The sequence below is a fragment of the Anas acuta genome, chromosome 9 (assembly GCF_963932015.1).
Source record: "Anas acuta chromosome 9, bAnaAcu1.1, whole genome shotgun sequence".
Lineage (NCBI taxonomy): Eukaryota > Metazoa > Chordata > Aves > Anseriformes > Anatidae > Anas > Anas acuta.
The window spans coordinates 14,821,360-14,841,509 of NC_088987.1; the positions used below are offsets into that span (position 1 = coordinate 14,821,360).

A 20,150-nucleotide genomic window follows, 5' to 3' on the forward strand; every position below is an offset into this window, starting at 1 on the left:
TGGACGAGGGAAAGGCTGTGGATGTGGTCTACCTTGACTTCAGCAAGGCTTTTGACACCGTCTCCCACAGCATTCTCCTCAAGAAACTGGCTGCTCTTGGCTTGGACTGGCGCACGCTTTGTTGGGTTAGAAACTGGTTGGATAGCCGGGCCCAAAGAGTCGTGGTAAATGGAGTCAAGTCCAGTTGGAGTCCAGTCACTAGTGGCGTCCCCCAGGGCTTGGTGCTGGGGCCGGTCCTCTTTAATATCTTCATCAATGATCTGGATGAGGGCATTGAGTGCACCCTCAGTAAGTTTGCAGATGACACCAAGTTAGGTGCGTGTGTCGATCTGCTCGAGGGTAGGAAAGCTCTGCAGGAAGATCTGGATAGGCTGCACCGATGGGCTGAGGTCAACTGCATGAAGTTCAACAAGGCCAAGTGCCGGGTCCTGCACCTGGGGCGCAATAACCCCAAGCAGAGCTACAGGCTGGGAGATGAGTGGTTGGAGAGCTGCCAGGCAGAGAAGGACCTGGGAGTGATGGTGGACAGTTGGCTGAATATGAGCCAGCAGTGTGCTCAGGTGGCCAAGAAGGCCAACGGCATCCTGGCTTGTATAAGAAGCAGGTCTAGGGTGTGACCAGCAGGGCTAGGGAGGTGATCGTCCCCCTGTACTCGGCTCTGGTGAGGCCGCACCTCGAGTGCTGTGTTCAGTTTTGGGCCCCTCGCTACAAGAAGGACATCGAGGTGCTTGAGCAGGTCCAAAGAAGGGCGACGAAGCTGGTGAGGGGCCTGGAGAACAAGTCCTACAAGGAGCGGCTGAGGGAGCTGGGCTTGTTCAGCCTGGAGAAGAGGAGGCTCAGGGGTGACCTTATTGCTCTCTACAGGTACCTTAAAGGAGGCTGTAGCGAGGTGGGGGTTGGCCTGTTCTCCCACGTGCCTGGTGACAGGACAAGGGGGAATGGGCTTAAGTTGCGCCAGGGGAGTTTTAGGTTAGATGTTAGGAAGAACTTCTTTACTGAGAGGGTTGTGAGGCATTGGAACAGGCTGCCCAGGGAAGCGGTGGAGTCACCATCCCTGGAGGTCTTTAAAAGACGTTTAGATGTAGAGCTTAGGGATATGGTTTAGTGGGGACTGTTAGCGTTAGGTCAGAGGTTGGACTCGATGCTCGAGCTCTCTTCCGAGCTAGAAAGCCTGTGATTCTGTGAAGCTGCAGAAAGAGGCGGGCAGTAGGAGAGGGGAACTCAATCCGTGACGAGGTCGGGGCCGGCCGGCGGCGGGGCGTGGCGGGCGGCACAAGATGGCGGCCGCCATGTACCTGGAGCACTACCTGGACAGTGAGAGCCGGGCGCGGGGGGCGGCGGGCGGTGGGGCCGTCGTGGGGGGAGGCGCGGCGCTGAGGGGGCTCTGTGCTCGTTTCAGGCATCGAGAACCTGCCCTGCGAGCTGCAGCGCAACTTCCAGCTGATGCGGGAGCTCGACCAGCGCACGGAAGGTGCGTGAGGAGGCGGCGGGCGCTGGGGAGCCGCGGTGGGGTGAGGGGAAGGGGAAGGGGCGCAGGGGGGCTGCTGCCTGGGTTTGTTCGGCCCGGAGCCGAGCAGGGTGAGGGGAGGCCTCGGGGCAGCCTGCAGCTCCCTCCCGAGGGGCAGGCGCTGAGCTCTGCTCGCTGGGGACAGCGACGGGACCCGAGGGGACGGCACGGAGCTGGGGCAGGGGAGGGTCGGAGGAGGTTGTCAGGGAAAGGGTCTGCACCCAGAGGTGGCCGGGCACCGGGACAGGCTCCTCAGGGTCATGGCACCGAGCTGCTGGAGTTCAAGAAGCGTTTGGACGAGGCTTTGAGACACACGGTTTGGTTTTTGGGTGTCCTGTATGCATCCAGGAGTGGGACTCGGTCATCTGTGTGGGTCCCTTCCAACTCAGGAGGTTCCCTGTTTCCCTCAGCCAGGCTCATGCTGGTTCTCTGTGAGCCCTACAGCTCACTGGGCACAGGGCTTCATTTTCAGCTGTTGATTGCTAATTTGTAGTTATGTATAATTGTGATCACTGTACCTGCGTGCCCCTCAGACATCCTTGCTGTCAGACATACTTATATTCACGTCTACTGAATTGTAGATTGCTGCATGCCTTTAAGACTTTTCCTTCTTTTTTTTTGACGTTTCTGTTGACATGTGATTATACATCAGTGGTTTATAATTTGAGACATTAAAACAGATCCATGCAGCAAATACAGTGTTCTTCATACGGAAAGAGAGGTTGAAGTTTGTGAACCTATTGATTCAGTTTCTGGTTTTAACTGAGCCTCTCCTCTGAACAGCAAAAGACTTGAGAAACCAGCACTATACCACAGGTGTTGAAGACAGTATGCCTTTAAATTAATCTTTAATAAAAAAAGGTAAATGCATTAAAGAATTAAGGCAAGTCCAAAAACTCTCAGGAGGGGTCTTCTAAATACTAGAGAGAGGCAGAAGGTAAAAATACTTCCTTTGGAAGATGGCTTTCTCACGTATGTGTACTGTGTCTCTGCTTTTCAGATAAGAAAGCAGAAATTGACAGTCTTGCAGCAGAATACATTGAATCCGTGAAGAACATGTTGCCCGAGGAGCGAGTGGAACACCTGAAAAAAATCCAGAGTGCCTACAGTAAATGTAAGGAGTACAGCGACGATAAAGTACAGCTGGCCATGCAGACGTACGAGATGGTGAGGACCAAAAACAGTGAGACTTGTAAATACATTCATAATCTGGACTGGGGCTGGTGACAGACTTGAGGTGCTCCTGCAGCATCCGTATGTCTCTTTCCTGGTGCATTTGCCTTTAATATCTTACTGAAGCAAAGTAAGATATTAGTTTCAAGTTTACTTTTCTTACTGTTATCCTCCCCCCCAAAAGAAAAAAAGGCCTCCCCAGTGTTCCTGAGTTTAGTGTCAAGTAGCCTTCTCTACTGATTAAAGGCTGGAGATTGCTTTATCAGAAGTACACATCTGCTGTCTAATAATGACAGCATATTTACCCCACCCACTCCCCTTTCACCCACTAATTCATTTAGGGCTGGTCTTGATCATAAACAACGTTTTTTAGGTCAGCTTTAAAGCTGTATTGTGGAGGAGTTGAGGGAAATCTTTCCAGTTTCTTGGGTTTCCAGGTAACAGAGGCATGGAGACCGGTCAGCTCCGCTGTTTTGGCTGTATACTAGATGTCAAACCTGCAGTGAGAAAATATCTTTTCTTAAGATGCAGCTTTCCACTTTTCTGCTGTTCTACACCTGCTCCTGTCTGTTTTTCTGTCCCTTGAGTGATTCTTATCTCTATTTTATCCCATAGGTGCATCTTAAGCGAGGGAAATCCTTTTTATCTGTTCTTAGCATGTTTTATGCATCTTCTAGAGATGCTTTGGGTTCTAATTAAAAGTGATAGCTGCAGCTGGAGTACTTTTTATTGATGTCAAATACTGCAGGAAAGGAAATTATTTCACAGGGATTGAAAAGTATCCTAGATAAACACTACCTTCATGCATAGGTACTGCAGCAACACGGTTTGAGGGTGAGGGAGGAGAGTTAAAACACCTTTGCTACATCTGTGTTCTGTAAGTCACGTTGTTGTCACCAGGGTATTATGAGATACTTACATAATGTGTACTGACTTGATATTGGAGGTGGCCTGTATTAGTTATTAAATTTCATTAAATAGCATGCTAGTGAAATACTAGAGAAAATAATGTATCTTTTAAATGGCCAGGAGAAAACAGTCTCTAAATGTCTCTTGTCATTTTGTTTTGTTCTGCAAACCATTAGTCTAGTTGCTTTGACTCTCCTTTATGCCACCTTCCCCCATCCCCTTTTCCTTTATTTTTCTTTGCTTGCATTGGGATTGGGTTCTCTTGCTTTTAGCAAGCTTGCTTCAGCTGTTTTCTCTCTGTTTGCTTTAATTCCCTTTGCATGTACCATTTCCCTCTTTCCAGTTTGGTACACCTCTCACGCCTTGCCTTCAAGTGTTGCATTCCTGTTCATGCTGATAGCGGCCAAGTTATTAGACCTTCCTGTTCTCGGTTTAGGAGTTGTTTTTTAAAAATAATTCAGTTTGTGGTTTCCTCTTCTGTGCAGGTGGATAAGCATATCCGCCGGCTGGATGCAGACTTGGCACGGTTTGAAGCAGATCTGAAAGATAAACTGGAAGGCAGTGACTTTGAAAACCCTGGAGCACGAAGCCTGAAAAGTGCGTAAATGTTGTGTGTTTGACAGCCTTTTCCAGCATGGAGCATATCGAACCAGAGAGGCTGAAATACAGAGTTTGGCTCTCATTTCAGGAGGCTACAGTGCTCTCCTGTACTTGTGAATGCTCTTCAGATATTTACAGTGTTGTGCTCGCCAATGAACAGGGGAAAGGAAAAAATCTAGTGCTGGAATCTAACCTGGTCTCTGTCCTTGTCAGAGCGCCCTGAGGTGGCGCAAAACTGAACTGATGTTTAGCCCATGGCTCCTACACCTCTTGAGTTTAACAGTTGGCTTCAGGCTTGATCTATTACTGAGTAAGTTCTAAGATCTTTTGGAGAAGACATCTGCTTATTTCCCTGCTTTTACTGGATTTGGATATTAGTCAAGCTGAGAACAGCAGGGAAAATTAAGAGGTAAAGGAAGATGCCAATTTCTGTAACGTATACAGGAAATCTATAACTATGGTGAAATTTGGTTACAGTTAACATCAACACAGCTTTATGCCTTTGAGCCATGAGATAAAGGGTAAGATGAGGAGTACAGACCTGTGGAGATAAAAGTTCAGTCAGTAGCTGAGTAACCAATTAACTGGCCAAATGTTTAAAAATATATTTATTATTTTTAAATCTGCATTACGTCATATCTGATCAAACATGATGCTGTTTAAATCTTGTGTGACACTATGCACTAACATTGCACTGCAGTGATTTAATTGCCAGAACTGCAAACACAGGAATTTGGCACTGAGTAGTACTACTTGCAAGCTTGGCATGTTCGTGGCAGAAAAGTGTATGTATATTTCAGAATCGGTGTTTGTATTGAATTACATGTCATGGAAGGATTTCAAAACAAATGCACCAACAGTAAAATACCTGGGGATGTTCCTGTTATTTAAAGAAGCTGAAACAATGCAGCACTTTTTTTCTTTTATAGAGGGACGGAGTCAGAAAGACAAAAGAGGCTCTCGTGGTCGAGGCAGGCGAACATCTGAAGAAGATACACCAAAGAAAAAGAAACTCAAAGGAGGGTAAGACACCCAGCTACAGTTCTGGTGACTTTGGCTCAACATTTCCTGAATTTTCCCTAAACTCATTTTACCTTTATGACTCTCCTGTCAGGATGTCTGTGGTGTTTAGGTTATTGTGGTCTTAACTATATTTCATTAGAGTCCTCTTTAGGACAAGTCAGATTTGTTAATTAACTCCTTGCTTGATGCGTGGAAACTCGGCGTGCTTGGAATGCCCTCTGTCTGGAAGGACAAGATCAGAGCCTGTGTTGCTGTTGGCAAGCTGGTAGAAAATAGCTTTGATTTTTGTCATGCGGCTATTTTTAAATGTTGCTTGCAATGTTCATTGCAAAGAAACACTTGCCTATTGGGACAAATACTGATGTTGTATTGCTGTTATGGAAATCTTGGGGAGTTTTTTGTGGTTATTTTCAAACAACTGTGTCATGAATAGTCTTGAATAGCATAATTCCATTTTGTGAGGCAAGGAAGAAAGCATGTCACCTCCATCCTGTGATTTTTAAACACAATTAATTCTAATATCTTCAATTGGCTAAATGGAGGGGCAAGAAAAGATTGTATCTTCTATTATGTGTTACTGATGTGTCAGAGCAAGGGGGTTCCCTCATGCCTGGCAGAGAAAGAAGAATATATATTAAAAATGGACTGGGGAAAAAAGGGCAGATCATTCTGCCCTCCAAACAGAAGTGAGTTGTATGTTCATTTTGTTACTTTAGTCATGTCATCTACAAATCATTCTCCTAATCTTTATAGTTGAGCTCATATTTTTGTGTTTGATCAAACCTGCTTTATGTTTTTAATTATTGGACAATATGTGAATGTGTAATTAAACTCTAAAGTGGGTTCAATGTGCTCTAAGGAAGATATTGTTAAAAACTAATTTTCCCAAGAGGGATTTAGATCTTGGAAATGCATAGTTGTCCATAACTGAAAAGTGTTTTGTCCTCAAATTGTTCTTGTCTACAGCTCTGAGTTTGCTGATACCATCCTGTCCGTGCATCCTTCGGATGTCCTAGACATGCCAGTGGACCCCAACGAGCCCACCTACTGCTTGTGTCACCAGGTGTCCTACGGAGAAATGATCGGCTGTGACAACCCAGATGTAAGCACTTGGTTTGTTGTCAAAAGGTGCTCCGTGTCTTCTGAAATGATGATTGCAACATCACAGCACTGTGAAATCTGAGGGGGGTACTTGCTCAATTAGATCATCCAAAACAAACATAATGCTTGTGAAACTCTGAGCATCTCTTCTGAGGATTTTTTCTTTGTTTTGCAGTGCCCAATTGAATGGTTCCACTTTGCTTGTGTGGATCTCACCACCAAACCAAAAGGGAAATGGTAAGAAGGGCACACAGGCTTTTTACTCTTTATCAAGCTACGGTTTCCCTCAACAAGAATCACAAAAAGAATCAAAACTCTATTGTGACCCTTCCTGACGAAGGAACTTCGCTCTTGTCATCAGAGCTTTGCATCCTGTAGGGTTTGAGATTGCATTTTTGTGAAGGCAGAAGGGGAACTTTATTATTGGGGGCTGCTTCCATGGGAATCTTAGTTGCCACAGATTTTGGTGGGAGCAAAACAAGGACCCGGGTGTATGTAAATTTTCATGGTAAGTAGATCTGTTCATGAGCTTAGGCTTGTGGTAATACATAGATCTTAAATCTCACGTTTGCTGTATTGCTGTGCAACCGTTGTTGTGGTTAAGGTTGAGAAAATGATTCTTTTTTTTTCCCACTTATGGGAAAAAAAGTGTTAGAATTGTATTTAGGTTTTGCTTACGTGCCCATCTTCAGAAGTCACGCTTGTTCTGTACTTTCTTTTTCAAAGGACAAAAACTTTGTGTAATTGTTCTCTTTTGCAATTAAAATGCCACACTCCTCAGTTAGCATAAGAAAAGTGAATTTTCAAGAGGAAATGAAATTGCGCTACTGTATTAAGTGGTGACAAATAACATGACTAAAATGTTTATTTACAGAACACAGCGTGATGGGAATAACTGTAAGTGTGCAAGCGCATAGAGCAGTAGGTCACCGCATTCCAATCAGATACTGAAGTAAACTGGTGATAGCATGGAGTTGAAGTTTAATGGCTAGCCACTGACTTAAATGCTGATTGTTTCAGTAAGCAGGCTTTGAGACGTAAATATTTCTATTTGATGGGCTCCTGTCATCTATCTGTAAGAAGCTTATCAGAAACAAGCTGAAGTAGAACTGAACTGGAGTCACTGGAGGGAGAGGAAGGAATGAACTGGAGGAAAATACCTTATTTTCTCTGTTACTTGGAGTAACTTTTAGGTGAATGAACTGGGGGAATCATGGCTGTGAGGGGCAGCTCTGGAATTCTTTTTGTGCTGTTCACCAGAGTCTGCACAATTCTTTCCTGTTTGCCCAGTCTTCCTATATGTCATGAATTTGTTGCTATTGGTTAAAATCACCACCACCCCTGCTCATTTCCAAATGATAGGAAGAGCTCTTGAGTGATATGTTGTTATCTTCAGGAACTAATTACTATCTTTTTTTTTTTTTTCCTTTTCCCTGTAGGTTTTGTCCACGTTGTGTTCAGGAAAGAAAGAAAAAGAAGTAAGGAGTAGAGGGGAATACATCCTCTGAGGCTAGAAGAGTTTTTTTTAATATATTCCTTCCTTCAAGTTGCAATATCATCATTTTGATTCTAAAACCTACCCTCTTCCTTTTTCTGATACGATATTTAATTGTCCAGTGGCCAGTTGTAATTCCTATTCTTTCATAAGAAAATGACTGTGGGAGGGAGGGAATCTGCCACAGGGATTTTATTTATGTTACTCTTGCACAACACTGTAATCAGTGTTACTAGGAAGTGTTAGGGCAGCCAGTAGCTGTAAGTCTGCTAGTTTATAGGAGTCTGTGAAACCACGTAAGGCGTTGCAGGAACATGAGATAGCTGTAGCTTCATGGTGCATTGCCATCACTGAAGTTGTTCAGTTACCTGGAGCTTAGCATGGTAGAGAAAAAGGAATTGTCTCTATTGTAGCCTGCAGAAGAGGAATAGTTTTGGTGTGGAGTCCATTTGTTCTGCAGTTCTGTTGTACAGAGGAACAAGAAAGCTGGTCAGCTGTTTCCAATGTCTGTTTCCTCAAAGCCAAATACTGTGCTTAGTTTTGACAGGGTAGGGATGGGACGGAGATAAGACCGTATCTTCCCTTCTGGGGAATTTCTTCTGTCTAACTTTGCACTGCCGTTATTTTACTTGATCTTGCTTGCATTCACGTGAACCTTAAGAGAAGGAAAACATCTGACTTCCTGCCTCCTATAAAAGGTTTGTCTCTTCTGGGACAAGAGCTTTAAATCTCACAGGAATTGTCCTGCAGTGTTTCTTAGTGACAGTAGTATTGAGAGAGTGAGTTACCGTTCCTGTCAGTTTTCATTTCTTTGGAAATTTAAGTACATTACTGTGAAGTTGAAACCTAGAGTATTGTTATAGAGGGTCTGATTTATTCATAAAAGAAGATGAAGGCCTTATTTTTATTTCTTGTGTATGTCTGTATTGCACCTCAGTAAATCAGGAAAAGAAGCTTTAAGGGAATCCTCTGCAAGGATAACGTGTACATTCCTGTGATGGTGCGGCAAAGCTGAAAGAAAGGTGGCCATGAGGTAGCTTGGTGGAGGTTGTGGTGTTCTAATAGAATTTGCTATGAAGCTGTGTTATTGAAGAAGGCAATTCAGTAGGAATGTTATAAAATGACATCTTGCCTTGTTAGTAGGGGCATATTTGCCTGTTCTTGACTTCTTTAAGCTGCCTTTCAGATCTTGAATGTGAATCCTTGCTGTCATCACCGTGCCAGTTACTGCAGCAGAAGGATGAGAAGGAAATCAGGAGTAGGAAAACTACAGTCTTTCTGTGTGTTTTTCGGCGATTTTTTTTTTCCTCCTTTGAGTTATAGCAGATTCAGAAGTTGAGGGAAGAACAGAGATAAGTATTGTCTTTAGATATCTCCCGGATTTTTGGGCTTAATTGCCTACACAAAAATGTTGTGGGTAAAGGTTTTTCTGCTAGGGGAGGGAGAAAACACCAAAGGCCTGCAGCAGGACAGACCAAGGTTCATGAACTCTCCTGGCTGTGGTCTGTGATGGGTGTTTATGGCAGCTCTGTGCAGGGCTGTGTTACTTGGCATAGCACTGTGCAGAGCTCTTGGTGCAGACTGTTGGAAATGCTTCCAGATAAGCTTTTCTTCTGCTTTAAAAGCAACCTGAAGAAACAGTACAGAGGGGGGGTGGGGAGGAAAAAAAAAACAAAACACACACACAAACAACAACACTGTTCTAGTTGGACTTTAGCAACAGCTTGTGAAAGAACTTTGTTGTTGTTTTTGTTTGTTTGTTTTTTTCTTGCCCTGGCCCTCTTACTTGTGCTTTGCAGTGAAAGTAGAACACAGCTCTTGCCTGTTTTCTTTTCCTGCTTTGCTCTGCTGGGTTTTGTAGATGCTACAGGTACGTAAGGACTGTTGCAGCAGAAACATTTTGATACTGAGACAGGTTTTCTGTGAATGTTTTGATTTATTGCATCCCCTATGCAGAAAGACCTGTCTCCAGGGCCCTCTTGTTTGAAGTGTGATGTTGTACATGTCCGTATTAGGTTGCATCACTCCATGCTGTATATGAAGTTTCCATAGTTATGTTTACAAGACAATGTACGCTTCTCATTGTTGCCATTGTAAAAGCACCCCAAAACCACACACATGAATTAGAAAGGGACTGAGGGGGAGAAGAAGCACAATCATGTAAGCCTGATTGTAGAAGTACAGTCAGCCCTCTTCTTTCTGCCTCTGTCTTGAGAGTAAATTTGCTTGTGATACCTCATGAGCCAGCCTGTAATTCAGTAACCAGTGGGTGAGACCTGTACCTCATTGATCTGCTACACTGGATTAATGTAAGAGTGTAACCGTGTCCTGAAGGCTAGTGGTGATGCTGTTTCACATCTTATTTTCCCCTTCCGTCCAATGGTATTGTCAATTCTTTTCCCCTTTTCCTAAGGCTTTAATAGTAGTGCTGTCACCATAGATTAAGCATTTGATTTGAAACAATCTCAAAGTTAGACTGCGCCTCTTTGGAGGTCTTGCTGGAAACACGCAAGTATGGGAATGTGCAGCTGTGGATGAATAAGAGCAAAGCTGGCTGCCCTAAACTCAGAAAAGATGGTCAGGTAGGACAGCGAATTTTTTTGTTAGTAAGTGCTTTCCGCGGCTCAGAAGGACAGATGTTTTCCATTTTAACCAGCAAAGCAAAAAAAAAAAAAAAAAGTGCTAGAAGTTAGCATCAGTCTTCAAAAGGAAAGATGCTTCTTCACTAGGAATCACGAGCAGAGCTGAGGTGACCCACGCTCTTCTTTACGCTGGGCCATCTCCAACGTGTCCGCCCATCGCACCAACACCAGCAATAGACCGTCCTGTCGCCAACACACCAGCACAGAGCCTCCAGCTGCTGTCACGGGCTCAAGAGCACCTGTTGGCTGTTTACACCTGGGTTTAGAGATCTTTAGAGACTCTTGCAGATGGGAGTACCAGTAGCCTTCATTTTTGGTCACTAAAGAGTTGAAATCTTTCTCCTGAATTTTGAATGTATGGCGTTAAATATGCTTTAAGGAGAAGGATGAATGAGACTGTGATACTTAAAGGAATGTTCCACTAAAGATTGTCGAAGCACCTGCATACACTGTGGTGTCCAGCTTTATCGCAGCTCATCCCGACTGGCGGTGACGCGACTTTAACCCGATTCTTCTATTTTTTTAAAGAATCCGACCTGTGTTCCCTTTGTAAATGGAAGAGACTATAAAGCTTTTTATTAAAAAAAGAAAAACGAGAATGTAAAGTAAAATCTATATCTGTATTTTTGGATCTTTGTCAGAGATGACGGCTATATTGATTTACAAATAAAGTATTTTTGGGAACAAGAGCTGTGCGGCTGCCTGGAGGCGGGCGGGCGCTAGGACCGCGGTGGGGGCCGGGCCATGGCCGCCTTCTGCCCCGTGAGGCGCTGAGGGGACCGCGGGCAGCGCTCGGGCCGGGCGGCTCCGGGGCCGGACAACCGCTCCCCGCCGCCTAAGGAGGCCTGAAGCCGAGCGGGAGCCCGGCCTCCCCTCGCCCCCGGGGCGGCCATGGCGTGGCTGCGCCCCTGCTGGCCCCGCTGCGCCGCGCTAAGATGGCGGCCGGGCGGCGCTGCCTGGGCGCCACAGGCGAAAAAGGCGCCCGGGGTGGCCCCGAGGGGGCCGCGGCTTCCTCATGGCGGCCGCGGGCTCCGCACGGCCTCGCCCGGCCTCGGGGAGGTGCCGCTGACCAGCGAGCGGTACCGAGTGCGGCGCCTGCCCTTCTCCCGCCTCAGCCCCCAGGACGTGGCGTTCTTCCAGCGCCTGCTGCCGGGCAGAGCCCTGACGGAGCCGGCGGCGCTGGAGCCCTGTAACGTGGACTGGCTGCGGTCGGTCCGAGGTAAGGGGCCGCCCTTCAGAATTCAGGGAGACGTTTCCCGTTGTCCACACCGACGGCCAGGTCCGTGGGCAGGTGCGAAGCACTCCAAGGGAAGGCCCGCTGTTAAAAACGCTTGGTTTAAAATCATTAAAGCGTCTGCCTCAGGGAGGAGTGCAGCCATCTCCCACATCCCGTGCCACCTTGTCCTTTCCCATCTCCGTGCAGCAGGTGACATGCCACAGGCATCCCTTGCTTTCGTTGCAGGCTGTAGCACGCTGTTGCTGAAGCCGCAGACGACAGCGGAGGTGTCCCAGGTTCTCAGGTAACGCCTGCCTTTTGTGCAAAACTGTCACAATTTGGACATTTTACCAGCATCGACGTGAGCAGTTATGTTGAAGGGGCTCAGGGAGAGGCCCTTAGAAAAAGGGAAAAGAAGCTTGTTGGGTCCAGTGAATGGGTGGCAGCACTGCCCTAGTTCAGACATGCAAGGGCAGGGGCAGTTGAGCATCAGTCTGCGGGGTGCTGTTCGGCCAGAGAGCCACAGGCTACAGGGAGCTGCTCACCTGCTCCTGGCTCTTGCAACAAAAGTACAGAGCTTGGGACTTCCAAATAGCTGCTGGTGCCGTGCAGCTTGTGCCATCCATTGCCCTTGAACTCTGGCGAGCTGGCAGAGGTTGTGCTGGGTGGCACTTCACGCTGGAGGGTGGAGCAGCTGAGGCAGAGATGCACAGACTTCATTGCCCACGGGACATTCTTTCCTGAGAGGAGGAGGAGGGTGGTAATGTCTTAAGCTGGTGCCAGAGATCGTCTGTCAGAATCCCCTGGGGAAGCTGTTAGCAGAGACTGCTGAATAAATGTATAAACAGAGAGAGGTGTGCTTTCCAGACAGATACTGCGTGGCAGATCTGGGGCTGTTCGAGGGGATGACCCCGAGTATTCATTCCTTCGCACAGGGCTGGAGTGAGGGGAGAGAGGAGCTGTGCTTTCCCACATTTGCAATGAAACTGCCCCTCTTTATCCGTTTAGTCTTTAGATTGAGCACTGCTGAATTTTAAGGAGCATTGAGCACTCCCACGGCAGGACCTATTCACGGGGAAGTGAAACTTTTCTGATAGACTGGATTATGGCCTTCAGTGATGTAAGACTTGAGAAACGTGCTTCCTTCCAGGTACTGCTCGGAGAGGAACCTGGCAGTGAACCCGCAGGGAGGTAACACGGGCCTTGTCGGGGGCAGCGTTCCTGTCTTTGATGAGATCATTCTCTCCACCGTCCTCATGAACCGGATCATCAGCTTTGACACCGTGTCTGGTAAATATTGTAGGCACGTGGTGCACGGAAACGAGCCCCTGGCTTTAGCCTGGACATTCTTCTGGGAGCTGTAACTGCAGCATCAGCAGGGTTCAGCCCAGCAGCATCGTAAGGGGCATCAGAGATTTGTTTCCTCCAGATTCCTGCTGCTGATGTAATCCTTAGCTGTTAACAGTAACAGATGTAATAAAACATCTGGTGGCGGAAAGAGGATGAAAGAGAGCAGAAAAGCATGTATATCCTGTTTGCTAAAGGAGAAACCCATCGGGGGGAGAACGGTGGTGGTAAAGGAGGCGTGTGAGAGCCACACTAACAGATAAGGGAGGAATGGGGAAAACTTGCAGGATGTTTGGGTTTGGAAAGTTAGGAACTAGGCTGCTTTGAGTATTTCAGTTGTTAAAGACAGCAAGAAGGGGAACACTGGGCAGAAATAGTCTTAATGTCACTATTTCATGTGTCCAGAGTTGGGCATGATCAGAAGTTAAGACAATGGCAAAACTCCCCTGGGACTGAGGAGGGGTAGGACAATGCCCTGTAGCAAGCACAGGGTTCTTGTTAGTTCAAATTGAACCTCAAAAAATTTTGGAGGAAGAAGTGGTTGCACCTGCTGATGCTTATCCTGCCTCTTTAGGAGCCCCTTCTTCCTGGGCATCAGCTTGTTTCTGTTTCAGGAATCCTCGTGTGCCAAGCTGGCTGCATCTTAGAGAGACTCAACGAGTACTTGGAGCAGCAGGGGTTTATCATGCCGCTTGACTTGGGAGCGAAAGGGAGCTGCCACATCGGCGGTAACGTGGCCACAAATGCTGGAGGCTTGCGGCTTCTGAGGTACGGCTCCCTCCGAGGGACCGTGCTAGGACTGGAAGTGGTAAGGCGAGGAGCCAGCAGCTCCCTCTGTGTTTGCACCTCTACCTCTCCCCTGCTTCCTGCTGTTGTAGCTCTCGGCTCTCTGCTACATAGACAAAAGCTCCTCTTCAGGCTCACGCTCCTCGCCGTTCCTTTTGGGAAGGGCCAACAAGTGCCTTCGTGCATGTAGCGTCTGGTACTGCCGCCAAAGCTTCCAGCTTCCTCCTCTGTCCTTGCCGACAGAAGCTGTGCGGGATGATGTTCTTATCCAGAGAAACAAAAAGGAGGTAGGGAGAGGTTTGGTGGTCCCATTACCTGCATCAGGTTGGCTCCTCTGTGGAGTGGTGGGTCCCTGGAGCACTCTGCTAAGTCCATCCTGCCACGTGCTCTGTTGACAGCTCACCCAGCTTTCAATAGAGCCATCCACTTCGTGGTTTTTTTGACTGCTGGCTTTGTCCTAGAGTCCTTCCTGTTCCTCAGCTTGCTTCTGCCTGTGCCTCTGTGTGTAAAGGCTGGCATTTGTGATTCTAGAAGATTTATGGTGTTGGAAGGAGAGATCTAATAGAAAATAAATAGAACAATGGGGTCTAGGGCTGCGAAGAATGGCTGATCTTGTGCACCACTGGTGAGAAAAGTAGAACAAGCTCAGGCTTCTGTTATTTTAGAACATGTGTAAACAGCACCATTAAAAAAAAAAAAAAACAACCACAAAACAGAAGTAGGAAAGTTTGTGGGAAGATTCAGGTAGGATATAGAGGGTAAGAAGAACGGAGAGAGCTAGAAACAAGGAACAGTGACAAGACTGGGAACATCCTGCAGTTGGTATCTACTCATGAAGGCTGGCGGTAGCCTTTCACCAGGTTGGTAGTAGACAAGCTTTTTGCAGCACATTTCTGCGTAGGTGCATGACATCTCTGTGTCTTCACAGGTGCTGGCAGATGGCACAGTCCTGGACTGCTTGGCGTCTCTGCGCAAAGACAACACTGGCTACGATCTGAAGCAGCTTTTCATCGGATCTGAGGGGACCTTGGGAGTTATCACGGCTGTCTCCATTCTCTGCCCTCAGAAGCCGAAGGCTGTGAATCTGGCATTCCTAGGTAGGAAGTGATATTAATGATTTCACACCTGGATTCCTAGGTGGGGAAGGGAACAGTAATTATGAGAAGAAAGCACTGGTCAGCCTGCTAGCTACTCAGCATGCTGGTAACATTTGTGGCCTGGAAAGCAGGGAGCTGAACTCCTGGGGTGAGGGGAAGGAAGAGTAGGCACCAAGCCCTGACAAACCTGTGGAGTATGTGCAGTGGACCCTGGAATTTGCCTGGACTCTCATAATGGCCTTTAAATTCATCCTGGGTTGCCTTCTTGCCAGTGCTGAGAAGTGAGGGTTGGGTCAGACATTTTGCTGTGAACTGTCTTAGGATGTCGAGGAGGTCCTTGCCACAGCAAAGACCAGTTGCTCTCTCCTCCTGCTGTTCTGCTCAGACAACTGTCCCAGCTCAAACCATCAGAGGAACTAACAGAGATCGCATGGGATCCAAACCCACACAAGGTTCAGCTTTCCTAGAAATGGGAAAAGTGACTTGAAACCTGATAGAATTTTAAAAACTGTCGATGAGGTTTTGAGGGGTTGCTTTTGTTTCTTATTCCTCTTTGTCATCTGTCTGAAGGGTGTCAGAATTTCTCTCAGGTTCTGGAAACCTTTACAACCTGCAGAGCCATGCTGGGAGAGATCCTGTCTGCCTATGAGTTCATGGATGAGAAGTGCATGGAACTGGTTGAGAAACATCTCAAGCTATCCTGCCCAGTAAGAGGTACCAGAGCTGATAACTCTCTGTCTAAAGAAGAGATACAGATAGCGTCATTTGGCCTGCAGAAAGAGACATTATGCTGCTCGGGCATTTTTAGCCCAGTTTTACATGTGTATGTCAATGAGTGACTGTGTGTGTCCCTTAATTTTTGTACCCGGTGTTCAATTCCAAATACACTCGGTAAAAATCTTTAAAGATATGACTTTTTAGTTCTACCAGTTCCCCCAAAACTGCTAGTTCTGTGAACAGCAGTGGCTAGATAGAGGATAGAACATGGAAGTGAAGCACCTTCCAGATAAGATTGCCACTTGAGCTGCACTCCTGTCTGGCACAAGAGAATCTGGGCTGAAAAGAAACGTTATAAAACGTATTGGGTTTGGGAAAAGATCCAGAATCTGCACTAAACTCCGGTGCTTACAGCACAGAAGAGCATCTGCTTATTTTATGCTTTTTCACTTTCAGACAGCCATTTTTATGTTTTAATTGAAACTTCGGGCTCTAACTCAACCCATGATGAAGAAAAATTGAACAGCTTCCTAGAACAGGCCATGACTTCTGGATTAGTCACTGATGGAACTGTGGCAACAGATGATAAGAAGATAAAGGTAAGTCATTATTTCCTCCTGCACAAATCCACTTAGAATGGTTCTGCCCTTGAAACTACATTTTTTATAAGGGCGTGTTTGTCTTGTTTGATGTTTGAAATAAACATGACTGAATGACCTGGTAGCTTATTTGGGATATTAAGAATGCTACGAGAATAGTTCCTACTGCTGCCTCTTCCCTGAAGGCTGAGTGGCCTTATGGAAAGTTTTCAGTGGATGTTTTCTCTTTTAAAAACATCAGGTTAATAAATTATGTCTATCAGTAGGACAGGCAGCTTTGGAGAGAATGCCTGTGGCTGTGACACTTGTTCTTTTCTAGCTGGGGTACTGTCAAGCTTAAAGGGTCGGTGTATCACTTCACCATACAATGCTGCCAAGAAAGCATTATTACTGTCTCCCATGAGGCATAGGATACCGAGGGAAATGTTGATGTTACATGCAAAGAATCAAAGTTTTCTTCACTCCGTGCCACAAAGCATTGAACGCAAAAGGAACTTGGCTGATTGGAATTCCTTCGATCTTTTTTCATCAGATGCTGTGGAGCCTCCGGGAGAGGATCACAGAGGCTCTCACTCACGACGGCTGCGTTTACAAATACGACATCTCCCTGCCTGTGGGGAAGCTCTATGATCTCGTGACTGACATGAGGGCTCGGCTGGGCCAGAGTGCCAAAAATGTGGTGGGCTACGGCCACTTGGGTAAGTGCAGGTGCTGGGAAAGGGGGAAAGGAAGTGGTTTCTTCTGTGTGCTCCACATTTTGCTGTGCACTTCCTAGGAGCTCCTAAAAGTTGGTTTTAGGTTGCTGGGAGGCAAAGACTAAATAGCTGAGAGCTATCAGAGGAGGAGGATGTGTAAGGATGTGTAAGGATCTTCACTGCCTTCAGCCTGTTCCATATATTATTGTCAGGTGTGACTGGGCAGTGTAACCATTAGCCTCTCAGCACTGTCAACTGGCTGTTTGTATCTTCTTGCTGTGTACTTTCTGTTTAATTATCTAGGTTATTTAATTGGACCATTGGTGTTATTAATGTACTTAGACACTTTTGGCAGATAAACACCTTCCTGTCCAAAGTGATTAGTCATATTGGCAATCAGTTATGTCTGAGCCATTAGCTTTTCAAATGAGAGTGATAAAATTAGTGCACAAAATTAGTGAACCATCCCTTCAGCTCGTACATTTGTCAGAATGCTTTGATTTTACATACTCCAGAGACAGGTAAGTTGTTAGCAAAGCTGTTCTGTTTCCAAACCCATACCCCCCAAAAAAGAACAGAACAACAAACAAACAAAAATGTTCCTCAGCGTGCTTGGTTTGAGATTATTTGAAAGACAAATTTTTGTAATAATGGCTGCACTTGGTAACTGTTGGCATTGAGGATTAAGCTGTGTACTATGAAGATTTGCTGAAGTGCAGGAAGAGGTTCCAGAGTGAGAATTAGTTTTGTTTTTTTTTCTTTCTTTGTGTGTTTATAATACCCAGCTACTATGAGCTTAATTAAGTATCATCACATGCAACACCAACGGAGAAAGGAAATGCTCTGCTTTCTTTGTTTCTGTTGACACAGTGCCAAAGTGCCCTTAGAACACTGCACAAGTATAATAGGGAGAGATGCAGTAATGAAGGACTGTACTGAAATTCAAGCATCGTTAGGCAGTACTGTTGGGGAAGTCTTCAGCATGCCATCTGAGTGCAGGGAGAATAATTAATGCAGCACCGTTGCTGGAATGTTAAAATCTTGGAAGTGGGAATTTGAGAGTTGCTTAACTTGAAACACTTCCTCAAAGATTGTACTAAAAAGATCGTATTTTAATTAGTTGTGCATGTTTGAGGCCGCATGTTTGTTGACGGACTGTTCGCTTCCTTCTAGAAGGAAGTGTTCAGTGAATAAGAAAGGCACTGTTGTTTGAGTACAGGGATGAAACAGCAATGATTCTCCATTGCAGATCTACAGAGTTTTTCTTACAGACCCACCTCTGCAATGTTTTCTTCCAGGAGATGGAAACTTGCACTTGAACATCACAGCAGAATCCTACAGCCATTCCCTGCTGGATGCCATTGAACCATTCGTGTATGAGTGGACTGCAAGATATAATGGCAGTATCAGTGCCGAGCATGGATTGGGCTTCAAGAAAAAGCAGTTCATTCAGTACAGCAAACCCAGCGAGGCAATCTTTCTAATGCAGCGCTTCAAAGCCATGTTAGACCCCAAAGGGATCCTCAATCCATACAAGACACTGCCCTCCAGCTCCTGAAGCAACATGTTCTGAAAAGCAAGCAGGTGCCATCATGAGAGGACGACATCTCGATAACTGTCCTTTAACACCAAACTGAGAGATCAAGCAAGCATGTAGAATGCTCCTTGGCTTGTTTTCTTAGTGTGATGGAACAAGTAAAGGAATGTGGTTCCTCTTTTCAGGTGTGTCTGCTCTTTCTGAAGAAGAGCACCTTACGGGTTCTCACTGTGTAGGCTTTCTGTTTAATCTGAACACCGAAACGAAACATACAGATTTTTTTTTAATCTTACCTGCTTTTTCTACCATGGGTATGATGTTTAGCGTTGGCAGTAGAACACTTACTACTTACATATCTCAAGCTCTGGTGATCGCTGTTTTTCTTTCCTTTCTGTTTTGTTTACTGCATGCATTCTGCAGCCAAACGGTGAGATTAAAAAAAGGCCGTTGACTTTCTCTATCATCTGCGTAATAACCTTATTGAGGTACAACTGTATTGGAAGTCACGCCTTGTAAATCCTGTATCAAGCACTTGTTTTCAGAAGGGAGGAACCTTTGGAGTTTTATATTGCCTTTATCTGAAATTAGCTGCCAAATTATGAAAGTAGAATTGTTTGTTAAAAACAGAACATATTTACCACCATTCTCACTTACCTTGCTGAGGTTGGTAGGGTGGAACCCGGGTTCACAGCATGTGGCTAGCACCAGAGCCAGATGGCAGCAGCAGTGCCCTTGCTAGTGCATAGCAGTTGGGGGTTCCTTACGGCATGAGACCTGCATGCACATGGGGCTGAACATCAAGAGGCAGGCCTATGTGGGGAGGACTCAGAGATAACTGACAAGTGCCATTCACATCATTACGGCACAAAAGGCAGGAGGCAGAAGTGGCGTGACGTGCAAAATGACCATGCAGGAGCAGAGCTGTGTGGGCTGTAGATCTGGCCACAGGAGTGTGTTCTGTTGTTTGACTTAGTACAATGCAATCTCCCCTGTTTCAGGACAAACAGCTTTAAACCTTACATAGAATCAGTAAAAACTATTACTACTCACATAGAAGCGGTAAAAACTATTCATCAGGATTTTTGATTGTGATTACTCATGTTACTGTGAATATCTGTGAACTATTGTAACTTAAAAATTGATGTTAATACTGTCTCTAAGGAGTACTCTTCTAATAAAGATTTCTTCACATTTTTAAGCTCTTAGCATTATGTTAGAATTGTAATGAAACTGAGTTTTGATCCTGTTTTAATAAAAGAAACAATTCAAAAAAAAGCCATACGTTCATTCCCTGTGATAGTGGGTTTTCATTTCTTGTATATGTACAGTAAATACAGATTATTATAATTTGCTCAAAATCAGAACTTTCTGGTCTGTGCCTCTTGTAGCGACCCAGAGATTTTAAGCAGATATCTGTTCTAGCCAGAATCCCTTTGTCAAAATGTGTCTTTGCTCTAGGAGGTGTGGCTGGAATCCCAGCGGTGCTCTTTCAGATCCTGCAGAGCCCAGCACTGAGATGCCGAGGTCCTGGGCTGGCTTCTGGCTGCCTTTGCTCTTTCATCCTGACCAAGCACAGCACGGCTGCCTCGCAGCCCAAGGGCTGTGTCCTGCCACCTTCCCAGGACTGACTGGGTGGGTAAAGACTGGAAATCTCTCTTTATTGGGGTACTCAGGGTTTTCCTTCAGGTACCTTTCTACTCTGCGAT

The 20,150-nt window shown here is 45.9% G+C and overlaps 2 protein-coding genes across 2 annotated transcripts; both read left to right on the forward strand.

The window, feature by feature from the left end:
• Positions 1–1,184: 1,184 nt before the first annotated feature.
• Positions 1,185–9,466, forward strand: ING5 (inhibitor of growth family member 5). Its single transcript, XM_068692665.1, has 8 exons — positions 1,185–1,314; positions 1,400–1,471; positions 2,508–2,674; positions 4,075–4,186; positions 5,119–5,212; positions 6,179–6,314; positions 6,489–6,550; positions 7,753–9,466. The coding sequence occupies exons 1-8, from the start codon at positions 1,278–1,280 to the stop codon at positions 7,793–7,795; spliced, it is 723 nt and encodes a 240-aa protein (XP_068548766.1). The 5' UTR covers positions 1,185–1,277; the 3' UTR covers positions 7,796–9,466.
• A 1,725-nt stretch (positions 9,467–11,191) lies between these two features.
• On the forward strand, positions 11,192–19,719 carry D2HGDH (D-2-hydroxyglutarate dehydrogenase). The gene is made up of 9 exons (XM_068692660.1): positions 11,192–11,669; positions 11,913–11,970; positions 12,817–12,956; positions 13,628–13,821; positions 14,728–14,896; positions 15,467–15,610; positions 16,070–16,212; positions 16,745–16,910; positions 18,206–19,719. The coding sequence occupies exons 1-9, from the start codon at positions 11,342–11,344 to the stop codon at positions 18,463–18,465; spliced, it is 1,602 nt and encodes a 533-aa protein (XP_068548761.1). The 5' UTR covers positions 11,192–11,341; the 3' UTR covers positions 18,466–19,719.
• The last annotated feature ends 431 nt before the right edge of the window (positions 19,720–20,150 follow it).

Excerpts from the sequence above, each read along its gene's own strand:
- D2HGDH (XM_068692660.1), top strand. The coding sequence starts at position 11,342 with ATGGCGTGGCTGCGCCCCTGCTGGCCCCGCTGCGCCGCGCTAAGATGG. Across the intron at positions 12,957-13,627 it reads CAGCTTTGACACCGTGTCTG|GAATCCTCGTGTGCCAAGCT; the intron begins GTAAATATTGTA and ends TTTCTGTTTCAG. Across the intron at positions 14,897-15,466 it reads TGTGAATCTGGCATTCCTAG|GGTGTCAGAATTTCTCTCAG; the intron begins GTAGGAAGTGAT and ends ATCTGTCTGAAG.
- ING5 (XM_068692665.1), top strand. The coding sequence starts at position 1,278 with ATGGCGGCCGCCATGTACCTGGAGCACTACCTGGACA. Across the intron at positions 1,315-1,399 it reads CCTGGAGCACTACCTGGACA|GCATCGAGAACCTGCCCTGC; the intron begins GTGAGAGCCGGG and ends TGCTCGTTTCAG. Across the intron at positions 2,675-4,074 it reads CCATGCAGACGTACGAGATG|GTGGATAAGCATATCCGCCG; the intron begins GTGAGGACCAAA and ends TCTTCTGTGCAG.